Here is a 19,768-nt window from a genome sequence, read left to right as displayed (position 1 = left end):
AATGTGAATGCACAGACAAAGGTATAATATTGCACCACTGTAAAAACGCACATCCCCAAATTTGGATTCTGCTCAAATGATCTAATGACAATGTTGCTCTCTTGTAGTAAATATGTTGTGTCACGCTATTTGTTATAGTGTAATATAAATTCTGCCGCTATATAAACTCATGATTTCCAATATTTCAGGCTGCTAGATTATTTCCTAACATCAACCATGATGTTATATCAAAATGTTTTCTTTAATCAAAGAGAAATCTATTGACATAATCAAACCTGTAGACATTTGTAAGGGGAAGGTCAAAAGCAGCAGATTCAAAGTGTGGTGATCCTTATGTATTGATGTGTAGGCTACTGTATGTTATTGAAATATCGACCTCTTTTTTACAGTTTTATAGATTGTTACTTTGTGAAAGGGTGATGGAGGTTATATATAATGAACGAAATGTTTTTGTGTGTGTATGTTTTTTTTACAATTACTCAGAATTAAAAAAAACATTGTTAAATGTCTCAATTAGTCCTCTCTTTTGCCATTTAAATTGAGCTGTGATTTAACAACAACAACAACAATCCCATAGGCGGCGATTTGAAGTAATGGCATTCAGGACCATACAAGGACATGGGAGTGTCGCTGCGTTGGGAGTTAAAATAGTTGGTCCAATGACAGCGGCCCACGTTTAAAGGCCAACACGGATGTGTTGCTGCAGTGGACCAACCACACTGATGCAGGGCAGCAGCGACATGACAGAGAAGTTATAGTTTACAAAGCGTCCCAGCTGCTAAAGTTATTCAATGTCATGTCACGTATACGGTATATACGCAGTTCTAAACGAAATTTGACATTACTGTAATGTCAAAGACATCCGTTTCGGGAATATTTTTGCGCTGTTTCACTCAGAATATTTCGTCGGAACCATTTGTCGAGGTTTCACATTTTCACACGGGTATTTTTTTTGACCAGGACCATAAATACACTAGCGCTGGGAGTAGCTGATAAAAGATGAGCTCATGAAGAATATCGGGTTCAATGATTCACATAGTTATATGCGTAAAGGTAAAAGCAGAAACGTGATTACGTTCACCTATAGGTAACAGGTGTGAAGTCTTGTAAATATGGAATCGCGGCGGCGGAAAGGTCTCAACGGTGTCCTGTCATCTCTGTCTCTGGTGTGTGTCATCCTAGACCTCCAGTTGGATGGTAAGACAGCCTTAGCTGAACCATAAAAACAACCTTATGTGAACCATATAATGTTACATAATGAATCAAAAGGCGTTTAAACATAAAAGTATTGTATTAAGCCTTCTGTTTTTAAAAGGTGAGCCAGAAGTGTTCAAAGGGAGGTTATATATCTTTAATACAGCCTATCCCCCCTGAACTTAAACTGAAAGCTTGGTGATTATAATGTCTAGAGATGAAATTCCAGACACTACTTTGTCCCTATATTTATGGATATCAGGGATCAACATGGGGAGCAAAACCTTCCATATTCTAGCTAATCAGTGGGACCCAATTGCAGCATCCATTGTGTCCTAGGAAGCTAATAGGTCTGGTCTCCTATTAGTCTTTGATCAACAATGCTATCGTAGATGTATGTTATCGATTGTATCAGCATTTGTCATCAGGTACGAAAGTAAAAGTCTGATCTATGCTAGTCCAAGGCAAGCCTGCTATATTACACAGCTAGCTTTGTTTATGCCAGATGAACACATAGTTTGACAGTAAGCCATTGCTAGTAAAATGTTGTGTGTTGAAGCTGAAAAGGATATATGTATGTATGTCACAGTTGGCCCATTCCACCATTGTGGACAGACTAAGCTAACCTGTGACAAGACATGCTAATGTCATGCTTTTAGCATACTCTTTACATAGTATTATTAGCATATGATACTCTTTGTCAGCAGTGTATTTCTAGTAAGGTTTTATGTTACAGGTGTCTTGGGAGCTACTCATGTGGAGATTGAGCAGCATTTGGAGATGGGCCGCAAGCTTCTGGCAGCTGGTCAACTTGCAGAAGCCTTGTCCCACTACCACTCTGCTGTGGGTAAGGTCACACCCACATTTTGATCTTTAACCCACTTAAGCCCTATTTTATGTCCTACAAAGTTATTATGCTGTCGAGAGCCTGTGGACTGTCTATTTTTGAGGGGTGTACAGGTTTAATGTTTGTTTTTAGTTCAATGTTTGTTTTATAAACGCCATTGACAATGAAGGGAAAATGTACGTCATCTTGTCCCTAACACAAACATTAAATGCCTTAACAATAAAGAGTTTGTTTTATATCACCATTACATCACCTAATCATAGCAACATGAGTTAGACTTTAATATATTAGCGCCCCTCACTTCACACAGGTGTGATTTTTAACGTTTAAATACTGTATATGTATTTTTAAAATGTTTGTCTCATGATATGCCCCAAAATGAGGATGCCAGGGTATATCCTCTCATATGTGTCTTCATGATGACCCCCACCCATCTGAGAGTTGCAGAGTGATAATATAAATAGCTTAGTTCAGAGTCGGACAAAGAATGTCACCATGCAGGTTCTGAAATACGAAAGCAAAGAGAATAAGCGGTTTTCTGTATCTTATTTTTTTCTGGCTTTCGCCTTTATTTTATATTTTTTATAGAGGGGCAGACAGTAGGCTGACAGGAAATGGGGGGAGAGAGATGGGGGGGGGGGGGGGTGACATGCAGTAAAGGCCGTCGGGATCGGGAGTTGAACCCGCGGCACACTGCCAGACTGGGTTACCATCCAAGGTGCCTCGACCGCTGAGCCACGGCCCAGGCGAATAAGCGGTTTTCATTATGGGTTCCATGTTGGAATGGCTTGCCCAAAGACAAAGAATTGTGACCATTTACAGTCTACTTTACCATCCACTTTACAATTTTTCCAGAGGGGGACTCTGAAAACTACCTGACTTACTACAAGAGGGCTGCTGTGTTCCTGGCCATGGGAAAATCCAAGTCTGCGCTTCCAGACCTAACCAGAGCTATCCTACTCAAGCCTGACTTCTTGGCTGTAAGTTCACATAAACTGAAGGATTAGTGGTAACTAGAAGAGTGGTCAGTATTTTTTTAGGGGTGCTAGCCCGTCCTATAAACAGCTATAGTGTAGATTCTGTCTGAACACAAACATTAAATGCCATTGACAAATCTGGCTTTACACGACACACAGACAGACACAAGCTTTATCACGTACAGTGTATTATTCCACATGTGAATAATACACATGTGAGTGTCTAAATTCAGCTATCCTTGCAACATTCAGTAACATTGAGGTGCCAGCAGGTGCCCACTCTTCCTGTATACGCACTAGTAGTCGTGCATTTACCTCCCGATGTATGAACGAACCATTGTAAAGCGCGTTGAGAGTTTGAGCACCTGGAGAAGCGCTATAAAAAAATGCGATCAATTATTTTTTTAACCCTTTCTCTCTTTCTCTTCCTACTCATCTCAATTTCACACACCTCCTTCCCTTTGTGTTCAGGCCAGGATGCAGAGGGGAAATATCCTTTTGAAGCAGGGAAACGCCCTAGAGGCCAGGGAGGACTTCCAGGCAGTGGTAAGTCACACCACTAGGAAGGAACCATGACAACTTGACAAGTGGCGATCACCATCCCCCGTTTCCTATTTAGTGTGTGTCTCTAGATCAAGATGCTCTTGTCATCACAACCTGTAGTATACTGCTGAAGATGGCTGTTGAGCATGCCGATTAGGGAATGGACGCAATTGCAATTATTGATGATCTTTTTAGCCATAATTAATGTATAATTAAGAAGTATAATTGATTAAATAAATTTGTCTACGAAAGGTGCATTTGGTATTCTCATACAGCAATAAATGTGTTGAAAGGTGTTTGAAGAACAGCTAAATCTGCCCCGCCCAAACAGTCAATAAATTAAGTTAGTTGAGTTGGAAAAGGTCCACCCTGAAAAACTCATCCAAACTCCCAATAAACAAATGGCAGGATACTTATCCCGTCATCATGCTGTAGCTCAGACTGTCAATGGGGAAACTGTAATATCTAAGCTGTGGATGTTTGTGCCCATCAACAGCTGGACCGTAACCCGGCCCAGGAGGAGGCTGAGGACCAGCTGATGAGAACCAATGAGCTGGAGGAGCTTCAGGAAGAGGCCCATGCAGCCCACCACCAGGGAGACTACAGCACTACCATCAATGTGCTGGAAAGAGTCATAGAGGTACAGCAGTACCCAGTTGCTCTGCCCCGGGGCCTGCTGACAGACAGGGCTGTAAAGAGTCATAGAGGTACAGCAGTACCCTGTTGCTCTGCCCCGGGGCCTGCTGACAGACAGGGCTGTAAAGAGTCATAGAGGTACAGCAGTACCCTGTTGCTCTGCCCCGGGGCCTGCTGACAGACAGGGCTGTAAAGAGTCATACAGGTACAGCAGTACCCTGTTGCTCTGCCCCGGGGCCTGCTGACAGACAGGGCTGTAAAGAGTCATAGAGGTACAGCAGTACCCTGTTGCTCTGCCCCGGGGCCTGCTGACAGACAGGGCTGTAAAGAGTCATAGAGGTACAGCAGTACCCTGTTGCTCTGCCCCGGGGCCTGCTGACAAACAGGGCTGTAAAGAGTAATAGAGGTACAGCAGTACCCTGTTGCTCTGCCCCGGGGCCTGCTGACAAACAGGGCTGTAAAGAATAATAGAGGTACAGCAGTACCCTTTATCCAGCTTAAAGTTCCTTTATCCAGCTTTTGGTGTGTGCTACTTCTTGCCCTGAAGTGGGAACCAAAGTGGTTGTGTCACTATTCAGGTTGGAAGATGCAGATGGGATAAAATAAAGAACGGAACCAGTTCTAGAACCCGTTGCAGGTGGAAATGGGGCCTGAGTGCTTTGGATGTGGTGGCTTTGGTTACGCTTACCTTCTGGTGATGGTGTTCTATGACTTTGTGTCTGCTGATTCCTGATTATGTTATGTCATGTGTAATGGTTACCATGTGTCGGTATATCCATGTTCCATAAAGGTTCTCTATGTCTCTCCAGATCTCACCGTGGGATCCTGAGTCACGAGAGCTCCGTGCTGAATGCTACATCCGCCTGGGTGACCCCCAGAAGGCCATCCTGGACCTAACGCCGACAACGCGGCTACGCAATGACAACCGCGGTGCCTTCCTGAAGCTGAGCACGTTACACTACAGCCTCGGAGAACACCACGACTCGCTCAAGTGAGCTGATTTATCTGGATGATGAATCTTCCCTGGCTTAGTCAAGAAAGCTTAGAGAAGGAAAGGTCATGATCACGTGACTGGGCTGCGCCATGACACTTTCACGGGAGGCAAATATCGCACGGGATGTTCAATGAATACATGGCAGTGAGTGAAGCCGGCTGGACCAGCTCGTGAACAAACATTATTTATGAACCATATTATCGATTCAGGAATATAAAAGAATATGTATCACAGGTTGTTTTCTAATCACTTGCTTTTCGATGTGCACGGTACATTTACTTATTTATTACTATTTATTTATTGAGCATTAGATACCTTTTATAAAATTACACAGAAGACATACAGTATAACCCATTATTGTCTGCTGTGTTACTTGTCGATGTGTAGACTGAGACAAAACGTCTCATTCATTCAGAAATTATGTTTGTTCATGAGCAGGTCACTGGGCTCTCATTGACTCCTCCAATGCATTCCACCGAACTTCTGGGTGTTTAGTTTGGCTCCCATGTTGTGATGAATCTGCCTTCTGACTGGAATTGCATGATAGCGAAAATGACGTCAGTGACCTTACCCTCCATTCCAGCTACCTTGGGCTTAGTGAGCAAATCACATGCAAAAGTTTCCACTTTGTTTTATAATTTTCAGGTTTTAGACAGTGTCAGTCATTACAATGCAAACGGTTCCATTTTCAAAGTTTTGACAATTTCTTTGGGTGATTCTTTGGACTGGAATGTTTGAAACGAGTCTAAATGTCGTTTTCCCTTCCTTTGTCCGTCCGTTCATCTGTCGACGTGCAGTCACATTCGAGAGTGTCTGAAGCTGGATCAGGATGATAAGGAGTGTTTCAGCCACTACAAACAGGTGAAGAAACTCAGCAAGCAGCTGGACTCTGCAGAGGACCACATCCAGGAGGAAAGGTCAGTACCTGATTGATAACCCTTAAACACAAAGCCCTATATACTTATGTCGTCTTCTCAGTTTTCACTTACGGTATCTTCAGTAATTCATAACACTGACAAAATACATAATCCAGTTTACATTTTAAATGCATTTAGTCCTATTGGTTTTTTCCCAGCCTAACATTTGCTATATATTTGTTTTCTTTACTCTAGGTATGAAGAAGCCATTGACAAGTATGAGTCAGTGATGAGGACGGAGCCTAATGTTCCTTACTACACCAACCTGGCCAAGGAGAGGATCTGCTTCTGTCTGGTCAAGGTGAGATGAGCCGATGGACATTGGAGCATTATTTCAGCCACTTAAACCCTGTATACTTCATTGTGCTACAAATACTGAAAACAGCGATCATATCTCAGCTCAGAACGCATCACGTCACAAGCTTGTTATTTAAAATATTATTAATACTAATAATACATTAATTTACTCTTTTTTATTATTATTATTATTTTTACTTTTCTTTTGTGCTAATGTTTGCCTTTTTTCACCAAATCTGTTTTCGGCAGAAATTTCTCTTTTGCATATTATGACATGCCCAGAGTAGGCAATATCCAAATGAATTGGTTCAAATCCCTAAAAGTTGATTCAAGACTGGAACCAAAAAATACTACTTCTTGCCCTGAAGTGGGAACCAAAGTGGTTGTGTCACTATTCAGGTTGGAAGATGCAGATGGGATAAAATAAAGAACGGAACCAGTTCTAGAACCCGTTGCAGGTGGAAAAGGGGCCTGAGTTTAATGTACAGTTAGGTTGAAATGTTTTCTTTCATTTGTTTTGCCCTGTCCAGCTTAAAATGGCTGACGACGCCATAGATATCTGTTCAGAGGCCCACCAGAGAGACCCTCGCAACGTCAACGTCCTGCGAGACAGAGCCGAGGCATTCATCCTTAACCAGGAGTACGAGAAAGGTAGTAGTGGCCCTTACTTACACACGGCTGAATGTCACTTGACTAGACTGCTATCTGACGGGGCGTGTAAATAGACGTTTGCAATTATGTATTGTATATGGCATGTATTTAACCCATTTATTTTAGACGATTCTATAAATGTCTTCTAAATCCTGACCGTTTTCTGAAAAACCCATGTTTCTATATCAGTCGTTCTCAAACATTTTCATGTCAAGGACCCCAAAAACTATATGTAATTGGCCGCCGACCCCCATCTGAAAATATGTTGTTCCAGGGACACACAGAAAGATTTGAGTTAAAAACCTTTTCTCTGAAAGAAATATATTCAAAGATATATTGTGCCACATTTTCACAATAAAAAAAATAAATAGCAGATGTACAAGCTCATAGCTTGTAGATCTGCTATTTTTCAATAGCTAAAGTATAACATAATGCTAAAAACACCAAAAGGGGTTCCCGCCCAGACAAATTCGCCCTAGGGTTTCATTCCCCTTAACAATGACTTGGATCTAATACAATTTACAGGTTTTGCAAGCATAAGACAAATACAACTTATACCAGTGTTTATTCGTTTTCTCTTCCAAAATGGACTACAAAGACTGTCACTTAGGTGACATCACTATCACAAATGTCACCATAGGCATTTCATTGGATGACTTGTTATGTTTGGGATCTGATCAAAAAAAGTATTCTACTATTATATTTTCTCATACTTGCATGCTCATAAACGTTTAACAAATGTTCAGTCTTTCATGCAAAATTAAAGTGTTTTGAACACAACCAGCAGAGGGCGTGGGTCTGCACATTCTCTCCTTTTTGCTCTTACTTTAGTAATTAAAGACATGCTATTTATAACACAATACATTGTTAAATTTTGTTATGGACATTTAAAAAAATTAAAAGTATATTGATTCATACATTTGTAATAACCTGTTTACTCATAGCCATAGGTTGGCTTAAACCACAACAAACTCAGATTAAATTGTTTGGGATTTGAACAAAGTTACTCATGTATTGTTAACTTCTCCTTTCTCTCTCTTTCCCTTTCTATCTCGCCATCCCTCATCCTCTGCCAGCGGTGGAGGACTACCAGGAGGCCAGGGAGTTTGACGGAGACAACAATGAGATCAGAGAAGGTCTGGATAGAGCACAGAAAATGCTAAAGGTTTCCCGCAAGAGAGACTACTACAAAATCCTTGGGGTCAACAGGTTAATATTCAGTTTTCCACATCTACTTGGCATGTGTCAAAATTAAAAAACGTAATGAATAATTATGATATGAGCTCCAGTGAATTGAGCTACCGTTTTAGAATGTTTGTTTATCATCTTCAGGAGTGCCAACAAGCAGGAGATCATTAAAGCATACAGGAAGTTGGCAATGCAGTGGCACCCAGACAACTTCCAGTCCGAAACAGACAAGAAGGAGGCGGAGAAAAGGTTCATCGAAATCGCCTCAGCTAAAGAGGTCCTCACTGACCCAGGTCTGACCCGATGCCTGTACATATTTGATGCCTGATTACATATTTGACTTCTATGTTAGATTGCTCCTCTTTCGGACGCAGATAGGGAAGCCTTTATGGTGTCCAAAGCATACAAAAGGTTTACAATGACATAATAAAGGTGATTTAATACATCATTATCAGGAAGCTGTTCCGTAATTGTAGTTCAGCCATCGTAAATTATTTATTTTTCATTTGCCGTTACAGAGATGCGGCAAAAGTTTGATGCTGGCGAGGACCCATTGGACCCAGAGAGCCAGCAGAATGGTGGCCAAGGCGGGCAGGCCTGGCCCTTCCACTTCAACCCCTTTGAGTCAGGCGGTAACTTCCACTTCAAATTCCAATACAATTAGGGAGGCGGACGTCCATAAATGACTTTGTTGGAAACGGGACACAATATTAACAGGATGGGAGGCCAATGTAAAATCTGTGGAAGAACTCTGGAGTCTGAGCCTCAGCTTGGGATCTGTTAAGAGCTTTTTCGTGGGTTGTTTGACTTTTAATGCAGCATCCGTCTGCTCGGTGATGGATTGAGCTGTACAGAGGATCAAATCCAGACTCCCCCCACCACAAAAGCAACGGAACCCACATTGGTTTCTGTTGGATGAGATTGTCACCGTGGTCAACGGCGGTTTCGTATAAGTCCTTCAAAATGACATGGTTGAAAGTGGCCATTTGTGTCCCCCAGTGCTTTTTCTTTCTTTTGGGTTGTCTTGACTTTTTCTTTTCTGTGTGCCATACTTTGAACTGCCATTAAGGGACTCCTTTTTTTTTAATGCAGTAGCTCTTTCGTTTGGTTGGAAGTGGAATGTCAGTGTGTTGTCAGTCGCTTTGTGCTCGTGGTATTCTTCTAACCACATGAATCCTTGTGTCCCTATTCTCGGGGCGAACACTCAGCAAATAGCAGATCTACAAGCTTGTAGATCTGCTATTTTCTGCAAATTTCGTGCAAAGTGAAAACAGGAGAGGCCCACTGGGCCTATAAGATTTTTATATAGGGTTTAAGTCATTATGTGGGAATCCTGGAATGGAAATCACTCACCCTGTGATCATTTAAAGTTTGATCTGTTGGTGAGTGCATGAAAAACCTGAGCTAGAAACAAGGGAACCAAGGCTGCTGATCCATGATAACATCAAGGGAGAATCTCTTGAGGTTGTCCATTTACACTGAATCCCCAAGGGAATGTGTCATTATCAAGATAACTCTGAGGACAGTGCTCCAATGGTAGGCTCTGACATATTAAGATTCCAGTGAAAGAAGGCTGAGGTTTAAAGTCGGGCTCCTAATGTCTATAATGTTGCTTGATGGCACCACTGGTTACAGTGGTTAGAGTTTTCGTTCCCTGGCTCTACTTTTAGCAAGAACATATTCAAGCTTGCTGTTCTAAGATGACAGGAATGAAGCATGAATTCTGTTTTCGGTTCTCTCCAACTGACAGTGAGTAGAAAAGACTTGGATATTTACGTCAAGGCGTATTACTTTCCGTATTATGTTCCCACCTGAAAAAGGTACTGTACAGCATCACTCCTATCTATGATTGAAGATATCAACTCAATGGAAAAATGGTTGATTTAAATAACTTTGTTTAATATATTCTGGACAACAGAAAAGTATCTTAATGAACTAAAGACTATTTCCTTTTTCACTCCTCAAGGCTTGTCTTTGAAAACTTGCACTTTTTACCGTTTGAAGAACCACTCCAAATTTGTCCCACTCCTCAAAAGAAGAGTCCAAGTCTCACATAGTTAATCAGGGGCCTCATTTATAGAAGGGTTTACATTTGTATTGTAACGTGCATTAGACCTATAAGATATGGTCTTGTGTAGTGCCATTGGTGGAGCATGGTACCAATAATGCTGAAGTTAAATGGGCAGCTTCACTGAATTTTGATAAATTCTTGTTTGTCCTGTTGCGAGGGCGTTTTTTAAATTGGACATGCATTGTTCCAGTGCATTAGGTTTTAAAAGTTTCCTCTTTAGGCACTGGTAAAAAACTGTCAACCTCAGCCTACTGTACATTTGACATTAAATAGGCGTCCAAAGGCTTGATTGCATCTGGGCCCACCTATATTGGAAGATGTATTGTACACAACTCATGGTACTGCAAATTACTTTAGCAATCATCGAATAGCAGTGGTTGTTTCATGCAAATTATTCATGAAATGGGTGCAAGTGTACATGTACAGTATAGATGTATTGGCGATTACAGCCGACAGTATTTTGTGACAATTTCTTAAAAAGCCTTTCCCGTTGATGTGATTATAGTGCAGTCTGCAGAGATTAATTATTGATGTCTTCCAAATCCCATGGTGATCAGGAAAAGTACAATAAAAAGTTGTTTTATAATGTTTGAAGATCAAATCCAAGCAGTTTCATAGATGAGGCCCCCAGTATCACTGTTACACATGTTCTAAGTATAAATGGAAGGAAGATATTAGATAACTTGTTTTGTTCAACTGCATAATTTACAAGATGGAAGACAACTAAGTATCACAAATGTAACAAATCCATACAATTCCATAGAATAACTAAATGTTTTAAATCCTGGTCTTGTCTTGACCAACTGAATGTGACAAATACTTTTCAGTGAACTCTCTTCCAGCAGGTCAGGTTTTATTGGTTTCATTTGGTGGGGGCTCTGGTTTTAGTTGTCAAAGTGAGTCTGCTGTGACATGCTCAGCTATTAAAATATTAAAACAAGCTTGTTCTCATTTCATGCTTATTGGATACGGAAATGTGCATTACATTTAGTTTTTGTAACTCTTGAAATATGGAAAATTGAAAACCCACGTGAAAATAAAAAAAATCTGAATTTATAAATCAACTGGCAACAGTTCTAGTAATCTACACAATTTATCAACATCTATACTCATTTATTACATACCAAGATATTAATATAAAAGTATGTAAACGTACACACATGCAGCATTGTCCTGTTGCCACTGCAGAGGATCATTTCAAGCTTGGCAGATGGACAACCCCATAATAACACAGACAGTGTTATTGAGCTCTTTAGTATAGCCGACTAATTCAATGGCTGCTTTTCCAGAAGTCCATTCTCTCCTCGGCTGTCCAAGAACTGTCCTTGTTCCTGCCAGTTGGCCAGCATTGCTTGTCCGTCGCAGGGTGGTGGCTTGGGTCAGTGGCTGCCTCTATAGCCCTGTGTGTCAGCCAGGCTGTCTGCCTCCACCTCAATGGATATGATGTGGTGACCAGGAATCATGGCTAGCCCAAGGACTCTGGGCTCCGCCTGGGAGAACATATCTGATACATGAGACAAAAGTATATATATATATATATTTTTTTAAAGTATAAATATGTATCTGTTCCAACATGACACAAATGGCCCTATAGGACTAGAAGACATTCATTTTAATCTATTAAAACCTGGAAAGCATCAAACCTAGTTAATCTACCTGTGGATTTGAGGAACTCCTGAGCTGATCCCAGGATGACATTGCAGTCCCTGTCAGTGCAGAGGAACAGACCGACTAGTGTCCGACCGTCTGTCATTCTGATCCTCATGTTTTTGTTCAGCAGCCCCTCCAGCCTCTGTCTGGCCTGGAATGATGACGACATTTCAGGCTGCTCCTATTGAAAAAACAAATAAAAGATGTAATCATCATATTGTGGTTTTCATCAGTCACAGTTAAGTTACTAGTTATTGCGAAAGCAGTGAGCACTTACTATGAGACCTAGCAGAACAATGCCCTCAGAGTATAAATAGTAAATACGTTATTTATCATTCTAAAATAACAACCTTACAAATTACTTTTGGGGATGTTTAATAGTAAATTACTGCTGGCCAAAAATACCAAGTAAATGTTTACGAGGATACGTGAAATATGGATTTGCTTTATATTAGAGATAATTATAATTATATCATAAATGACCCGAAACACAACATTAAGTAACTGCTAATGTATGACATATATGGTTAGACTGATCCTAAAAACAAACATGACATAGATGATGCTAACGAGTTAGCCACCAGATCATGTTGGCACAACAAGCCTTGCTAAAATAGCGCATTCATTTTCACCATGGCATGACAAGGAAATAACATCATGGAGTATTAAACGAAATATTTTCAGGAAAAAAAACACATACATAGATTGATGGACCATTTTCTTCAGTGGTTGTTGATGCCATTTCTACGCGGCTCCTTCTCTTTCAGTTGCAACCTGCCGGCGGACACATTTCGCTGACGGACCACCAGCTGAACTGTCCGGAAGGCGGATGTCCAATCCAATATTGTTGTCCAATGTTTTGGTCAATGGTCAAATAATACGGTTTTCTCTGGTTACCGCGTTATACAAAATATATATGTATGTTTTAAATACATACAATATGATTTTATTTGATCAAAAGATTGATTTAATATTTAATTATTCTCTTTCTTCGACTTTGTATCACGCGTGGTGGTTTCCACAGCAACCAGAAAAGCTTTGTTTATGGACTTCGTTGTCACACAGAGAGATTAAAGTAAAATAGTTTGGCTTTGGTAATATTCGCTTTCAATACTTCGGAATTCGGATATTGTTTCTGTTTTGTACAGAACGCAGACGTGGCCTTTGTAAAACATGGCAAAGTATTTCACTCCCAGCGAGGTGTCCTGTCATAACACACTTGATGACTTGTGGGTGTCATTCTTGGGCGAAGTGTGTGATCTGACACCTTTGATGAAGCAATTCAAAGGTGAGTAGCCTACAGGGTACAGGGTACCTACTACCAATCATGTGTGTGTGTGTGTGTGTGTGTGTGTGTGCGTGCGTGCGCGCGTGTGTGTCACTGTCAATTTGTGCGAAAGTTTCAGTAAGGGTCCCTCTATCAAATAAACAGAAAATGCTTTTCCAGTTCCAGACAGTTCTAAATATGCCTGTTTTTTCACTTGTTTGTGTCATTGCTTCCTATATTTCACTTGTTTATCGTGATTGGATCAAATCGGTATCCTGACCTGAAAATTCTTTGTATTTTCTGTTTACTTGAGTTGGAGTGAGAGATAGGGACTCCGAGGGAGACCTTGATAATCAGGCTAAGGGAGACAGACCCCTGTTATGGGATACAAGTCAGGATACTTACTTTTGAAAGGAGTCAAAGTTCACAATGGGGATCATCTGATCTATTATACTGCAGACTGCTGGATAGGCTTATAAACCTATCCAGCAGCAGTGACAGTCTTGTCGTTGTTATGATGAGGTCATGTCATGATCATGAGTCAGCCATGCCCAAATATGGAATTCAGACATGCCCAAATATGAGACCAGACTGGCCTCTATTCTGATTAACGGTAACAAAGCCCCTCAGGGTACAGGTCTCCACCAGGCCAGGTCAGGTTGTAGCCTCCTGCTGGCCCTATAATAGGCCAATGTGAAAAGGGTGCCATTTGTTCTTACGCCTTTGATGGCAATTGGATGATTTGAGGCATTTTGTTCCAAAAATGTGTTTTGCAATCCACCTGTTGGTGACAGGCCAATGTAAAAAGGGTTGGATTTCCTCAGCCTAGTAGGAAAGTGTGTGAAAGATTCTTACGTAAATTGCACGCTGCGTTCACGATTTGAGGCTTTTTGTTCAAAACGGGCCAATCCTGCAAACTTTGAAAGCCAATGTTAACCAATTAGGATGGAATATGAAATATTGCAGTTCTGTAATATAAAGTAAATAGTTTTTACAAAAAAAAACATCTGGAGGCCTCCTGGTGGTGCTATAAAAGGCAGATGTTTTTTTTCAGGTCAAAGGTTTGTCCTTGGCCTCTATGGAGTGGGTGTGTGTGGGTGTGTGTGTGTGTGTGTGTGTGTGTGTGTGTGTGTGTGTGTGTGTGTGTGTGTGTGTGTGTGTGTGTGTGTGTGTGTGTGTGTGTGTGTGTGTGTGTGTGTGTGTGTGTGTGTGTGTGTGTGTGTTATAGGTAAGTGTGGTGCAGTTATAGGTAAAAATGTGAAAATCTGCCTCATGGTGGCACTATAACAGGCCTTTCTGGAAAATCTGGGGCAGAGGTTCATCGTTTGCATCCAGGGAGTAGCCTGGCGCAGCCAGACTTCCATCCGCCCCTAATGCATATGCATATGCCCCGAGGCAGATTAATAATATCCCGCGCAGTGGTATATTAGTATTGCAACGCGAGGCTATTCCAGGGAGTGTGTGTGCAAAGTTTGGCATTGACGGGTTTAGCGGTCGATGCCGTGGGGCATGCAGTGGGGTGACTCCTGTTAGGGGCTCCTCCTGCCAGAGTGCCAGTCACTGTCAGCTTGTTTGTAAATGACCTATACACTTTAAGTAAGAAATATATATACCATGCAGTTGCTCAATCTTGAGTAACTTCACATCTACATCAGCTAGTTCAAATATTTGGTACTTCCATTATAGTCTTTTTCTGTCCATCTTTGCTGTGTACACCAAGTCCACCGCAGCTTCAGAGCACAGTCTCGTCAGTCACCTAAGCACACAGCAGCAGCTGCAAAGTTTAACTTTTCTCAATCTAGAATTCTAGACGCTTTGCTGGCTCTGCGTCCTGCCGTGGTAGGGAAAGAAAGCGGTTGAACCTTGGACCACTGGACTCATTAGAGTTGTGAGGCTCTGGTCTGTGATACCTTTTTTTAATTCTAACCTTTAAACAGTATTTAGCACTAACATTTTCTCTTTTCTAGGTGATGTTCTTCTGATGCCTATTGCAGAGTGTGCAGGAAAGGATATCAGCCATTGGTTTGACCCCGAAACCAAAGATGTGAGTAATACTAACACAAGATAATCAGTTCTGAACACAGTAAAGGTTTGTTCCCTATCGTGCATTCATTGTTCCTCATTTCTCAGATTCAAACCCATATTGACCCTGTGACTGGCTGTAGAAAGTACTACACCCCTAGGGGGCGCTTTGTTCATGTGCCCCCTTCCTGCCCTCGCACAGACTGGGCCAATGACTTTGGATATCCCTGGTGGAAAGATCCACAGTACGTGGTGGGACTACTCACTGCTAAAACCAGGTGGATACGTATCATCAACACATTGACAAAACAGGAGAAAAGGCTGGAGGTGAATTATTTAAGAAAAATGCACTACACATACACTTAAGTTAAAACTAGTGGTACAAGTCTATGGGATGTATGGAGAAAGTGCTGACTCCAGCTCATACTGTGATAATTGACTATAATTGATATAATACTTGTGCTCTTTCTTTAAAGGACCATGCATTTTAATTTCAACCTATCTTCATATAACTGGTCCTCACTCATGTTCATTATTATAAGATGACACCATTTCTGTCTCAGAGGATGCTTGTGGTATGTTCTGAATCCTGCCTACCAATGACATCATTGGTAGACCGGCTTGGTCATTTCAAACAAGATTTCAAACATATCTTTTTTTTATCAAACAATAGTTTGATAGGTGGACACTTTATTTCTGTTGTGGCAATGTATTATTGTCTCAGTGACACTACTGCATAGAAAAGGTCATCACAGTTTGTTAAGAGTGCAACAGCCCTATGAATGTTGACTGCAACTGCTCTGGTTTTCAAAGAGGCTTAAATGTTGTAGCCAGCAGGTGAAATCTGTGCATGTGATTCTGAAGACATTTTGAAGGCTATGATCATAACTTCAAACCTCAGGTGACTTGTGCAAGACAAAATACTTTGAGCCCTATCTTGCCTTACCCCTTATGCCTAAACCTTCTTTTGGCATTTTATACTATTTTGAAAAACAAAAACCAAAAAACTGCAAAAAATGCCTAAAATGTTTAGGCATAAGGGGTAATATTAATAAGGGGTATAAGGTAAGATGGGGCCCATGGTGGATAAGATAACAGTACAAACTAGAAAAAGTGCCCCTCGGGGCACAGGTCTCCAGGTCAGGTTTTGTGGCCTCCTGGTGGCGCTATAATAAGCCAATGTGAAAAGGGTGCCATTTCTTGGACACACAGACAAAACATACTCTCTCCCCATGCCTTCGGCCTGGTGGAGACAAAAAAAAGATGCGTCTCTAATGTGAAGGGACAGCACTGACTGTGACTTTACTGCTTTCTGAAAGACTTCCCCCTTTACAAGCCCCTGCTGTCTGAACGGTATTGAGCCATTATCTGCTCACCAGGCTCCCACTGTTCTAACACAGCATTGTAGCGAATGGAGCGCATGCAGGTGCCGGCGTCTTCTCTCTTCACACTGCATAAAATCTGGGTTAGCTGGCACTCAGCACACCGGGGAGGCGTATTCCCCTCTCATCCACGACATGAATCCCTGCCAAACTGACACGGGGGTGGAGCAGCACAGTAGTACAGTGTGTCGGGGCCTTGGGCGTATGAGGGAGTCCTGGCTTACCCTCTGTAGCACACACTGTGTACAGTGCACACTGCACACACACACACCCCACACGTGCATTCATATAGTCACACACCCCATACACACATTTGGGTGCAAATGCCACAAGACATGTACACGCATAACACACAAGCGCATGCACAGCATAGCTCCTCTAGTGCTGGGGACAGAGAGCAGTCTCCCTCCGCCAACTGCCCTATCTGGCAGCAGCAGCGTCCTCCATAGCCAGAGGCTCAGTGGGGCTCCACTTCTAGATACAAATACATTGATACAGTGTACAGAGTGAGACACGTCACACATGAACACGTGCATCTCTTTTGCTTTTTGCGTCTGAGCACGAAAACAGCATGGTTGTTTTTCACCACCTGTGTGCACTGTGCAACCTAACACACACACAAACACACACGCACATATTAACTTTGAATGGTGACTTCGGGTGTGCCAGTACAGTAGAGGGTACAGTAGAGGGGCCCCCACATGTTAACTGTCATTTCTCAACCGTTTCGGACACGGGGCGGCTCGCCGGAATCGGGCCGGCACCCTCTGTGCGTTCCTGTGGGTCTGCACCACTCACTTCACATGGGTGTGATTTCTTTTTTCTTAACACTGACATCTCATTTTTGCTCCTGTATGGTATGTACCAACCAGTACCCTTGGATTAGGCATACATTCCTTTCTTCTCCACTGTTTGTCACTAGGTGACAGATGGATTGGTTCAGCCACCTGTCGGAGTAGTACAGAATCATAATGGTAACAAATATATATCAGCCACATGATGGCTTACGTCATCATTGAGTGTCCTGACCTAAACAAACCATAGACAAACCAATGATTTGCCACGCAATGGTAGGCCTCAGGTCTACCATTCTGAAATGTAATTTAATATTTGGACTGCTGGACAGCTGATAGTAAAGAGAGTCTACTGTTAGCTGTCCAGCAGTCCAAATATTATTAAATTAAATTTCAGAATGGTAGACCTGAGGCCTACCATACCAGGCCTCAGGCCTGAGGCCTACCATTGCGTGGCACATCTACGGACCCTGACCTCTACACCCCGGGCATCTTTCTGTATTACAATTACCACGACCCCTAAGGCCCACCAACACCCCAGTCATATTACAAGACCCCTTAGGTCAGTGGTTCTCAAAGTGGGACCCCAGAAAGATGTGTTAATATAGCATAAAAATCACTTAGATCACTTTAACCCTATGTTACGCTTTTTCCTCTTTTTTTTTTACACACAAATCTTCTCTTATCTTCTTCTTCTCTTATGGAGATCCTTGGCACAACTCTTTTATGTTATATGTTTAGACCGCATTGAAAGGTTCAGAGAATCAATTTCCTTAATTGAAAAAGTAGGTAATTTAAGACATGCCCATAATGTCAATGTATTAAGCCTAAATTGTAATTACAGTGTGACACCCTGTACTTTCTGGAACACTGCTCTCATACAAAATATTTCATTCATGTTTTAATTTTATTTATTTGACATTTTCACAATATAATAAAGTGCTAAATGTCTGCCATATCTTCAATAAAAGTTGGACCCAGATATTTCTTTTTACACTTACAGTGTTTAATCAACAATTTTGTACAGTCTTTATACAAATGGATCTAAATCTAGATACATTTCTAGATCCACAAGCTCACAAGAAGTCGATCTGGTTATTTTCACTATTAAATAGGGCTTACGTGGTTAACTTGTGTCCCGGTGAGACATCAAATGTCTCTTTTTGGGTCTCGAGCTAAAAGGTGCCGTAGTAACCACTGTTCTACCCAAGACAGTGACTATAGTGGTATATACATCATATCTGTCGGCTGTCGCGTGGCCTGTTGTCATCCAGGGATGACAGCCCTCTATCACTCTTGTCTCTCCTCTGGTTTGGCCAGGTGTGTTCAGAGGAGACGCTGCAGGAGATCCTGCAGCGTTACTTACGCTGCAACTCAAACGCCTCCACGTACACCTGGAAGCACGACGGAGTGCCCCTGGACATGGGCAAGACGCTGAGCCAAAATGGCTTAGTGGATGACGATGAGGACTTGCACCGGTTACGCATGGACCCTGACCTCTACACCCCGGGCATCTTGCTGTATTACAATTACCACCTCCCCTACGACCCCTAAGGCCCACCACCACCAAACCAGTCATACAAGACCCCTTAGTGGTTCTCAAAGTGGGACCCCAGAAAGATGTGTTAATTTAGCTTCGAAATCAGTTAGATCACTTTAACCCTATGTTACGCTTTTGCTATTTTACATTTTTAACACAAATCTTCTCTTATGGAGATCCTTGGCACAACTCTTTTATATGTTATATGTTTAGACTGCATTGAAAGGTTCAGAGAATCAATTTCCTTAATTAAAAAAGTAGATAATTTAAGAAGGTAATCCCCAATGACATTTACTATTTCTCATAACTTCTTGCGCTGTTGTCACTTGTCACTCTACCAGGCTGCTTTGTCACTTCCCCCGAAACATTTTTCTTCCTGTTATTTTCTGTGCAATTAATAATTTAGGATATTCAATACCCTGAACTTCAGCATAAAATAATACAGTGAACTGTTTCATGGTTTTAATGTGCACTCAAAAAACATTGTAGCTAATGCAGCAGTCACGTTGCAGGTTCTGAAGCACAGTGGCTGTCATTTATAATATTTTGCCTTGTGCATTTTCTATCGTTTCCACAATTTCTATGCAATAATTTTGCCCAAACAAAGGTGCCCTGAGTGGAGCAACTGAAGTCTGGCTGAGGTCTAGGGATTCCAATGGCCATACTACTGCCATGCAGGTGACAGTACTAAACTTGCTTATGAGTCTGTGTTGTACAGTAGAACTCCAGAATTGTCTTTGTCGTCTTCTTAAATTGATTATTATTAAATCCTTTGAGGTGGAACAGTCTATAGCGGGG

General features: G+C 41.7%; 3 protein-coding genes across 3 annotated transcripts; 2 read left to right on the top strand and 1 right to left on the bottom strand.

The window, feature by feature from the left end:
* Positions 1–731: 731 nt before the first annotated feature.
* dnajc3b (DnaJ (Hsp40) homolog, subfamily C, member 3b) lies at positions 732–8,908 on the top strand (the record flags this gene model as incomplete). Its single annotated transcript, XM_080791972.1, has 12 exons — positions 732–1,197; positions 1,931–2,041; positions 2,897–3,021; positions 3,490–3,564; positions 4,058–4,201; positions 5,007–5,188; positions 5,989–6,108; positions 6,304–6,409; positions 6,936–7,056; positions 8,133–8,265; positions 8,389–8,537; positions 8,763–8,908. Exons 1-12 carry the CDS (start codon positions 1,113–1,115, stop codon positions 8,906–8,908), a joined length of 1,497 nt encoding a protein of 498 aa, XP_080648098.1. The 5' UTR covers positions 732–1,112.
* A 2,773-nt stretch (positions 8,909–11,681) lies between these two features.
* naa38 (N-alpha-acetyltransferase 38, NatC auxiliary subunit) lies at positions 11,682–12,753 on the bottom strand. The gene is made up of 3 exons (XM_080791973.1): positions 12,666–12,753; positions 11,972–12,146; positions 11,682–11,819 (listed from the first exon to the last, which is right to left on the bottom strand). The coding sequence occupies exons 1-3, from the start codon at positions 12,705–12,707 to the stop codon at positions 11,695–11,697; spliced, it is 342 nt and encodes a 113-aa protein (XP_080648099.1). The 5' UTR covers positions 12,708–12,753; the 3' UTR covers positions 11,682–11,694.
* A 107-nt stretch (positions 12,754–12,860) lies between these two features.
* Positions 12,861–19,746, top strand: cyb5d1 (cytochrome b5 domain containing 1). Its single transcript, XM_080792554.1, has 4 exons — positions 12,861–13,253; positions 15,200–15,276; positions 15,363–15,581; positions 18,751–19,746. The coding sequence occupies exons 1-4, from the start codon at positions 13,139–13,141 to the stop codon at positions 18,982–18,984; spliced, it is 645 nt and encodes a 214-aa protein (XP_080648680.1). The 5' UTR covers positions 12,861–13,138; the 3' UTR covers positions 18,985–19,746.
* The last annotated feature ends 22 nt before the right edge of the window (positions 19,747–19,768 follow it).

The sequence above is a fragment of the Protomyctophum bolini genome (assembly GCF_963924005.1).
Source record: "Protomyctophum bolini genome assembly, chromosome: 20".
In the NCBI taxonomy this organism is placed as follows: domain Eukaryota; kingdom Metazoa; phylum Chordata; class Actinopteri; order Myctophiformes; family Myctophidae; genus Protomyctophum; species Protomyctophum bolini.
The sequence above is the reverse complement of the archived record's forward strand: the minus strand, read 5'-3'. Positions and strand labels throughout refer to the sequence as shown.

What these genes read in the sequence shown, in the direction of transcription:
- naa38 (XM_080791973.1), bottom strand. Translation starts at nt 12,707, where the DNA reads ATGGCATCAACAACCACTGAAGAAAATGGTCCATCAATCTAT. An exon ending in AAAATGGTCCATCAATCTAT is followed by an intron (nt 12,147 to 12,665) that starts GTATGTGTTTTT and finishes TTTTTTCAATAG; the next exon opens with GAGCAGCCTGAAATGTCGTC. An exon ending in GGAGTTCCTCAAATCCACAG is followed by an intron (nt 11,820 to 11,971) that starts GTAGATTAACTA and finishes CTCATGTATCAG; the next exon opens with ATATGTTCTCCCAGGCGGAG.
- cyb5d1 (XM_080792554.1), top strand. Translation starts at nt 13,139, where the DNA reads ATGGCAAAGTATTTCACTCCCAGCGAGGTGTCCTGTCATAACACACTT. An exon ending in TTGACCCCGAAACCAAAGAT is followed by an intron (nt 15,277 to 15,362) that starts GTGAGTAATACT and finishes CTCATTTCTCAG; the next exon opens with ATTCAAACCCATATTGACCC. An exon ending in AACAGGAGAAAAGGCTGGAG is followed by an intron (nt 15,582 to 18,750) that starts GTGAATTATTTA and finishes TGGTTTGGCCAG; the next exon opens with GTGTGTTCAGAGGAGACGCT.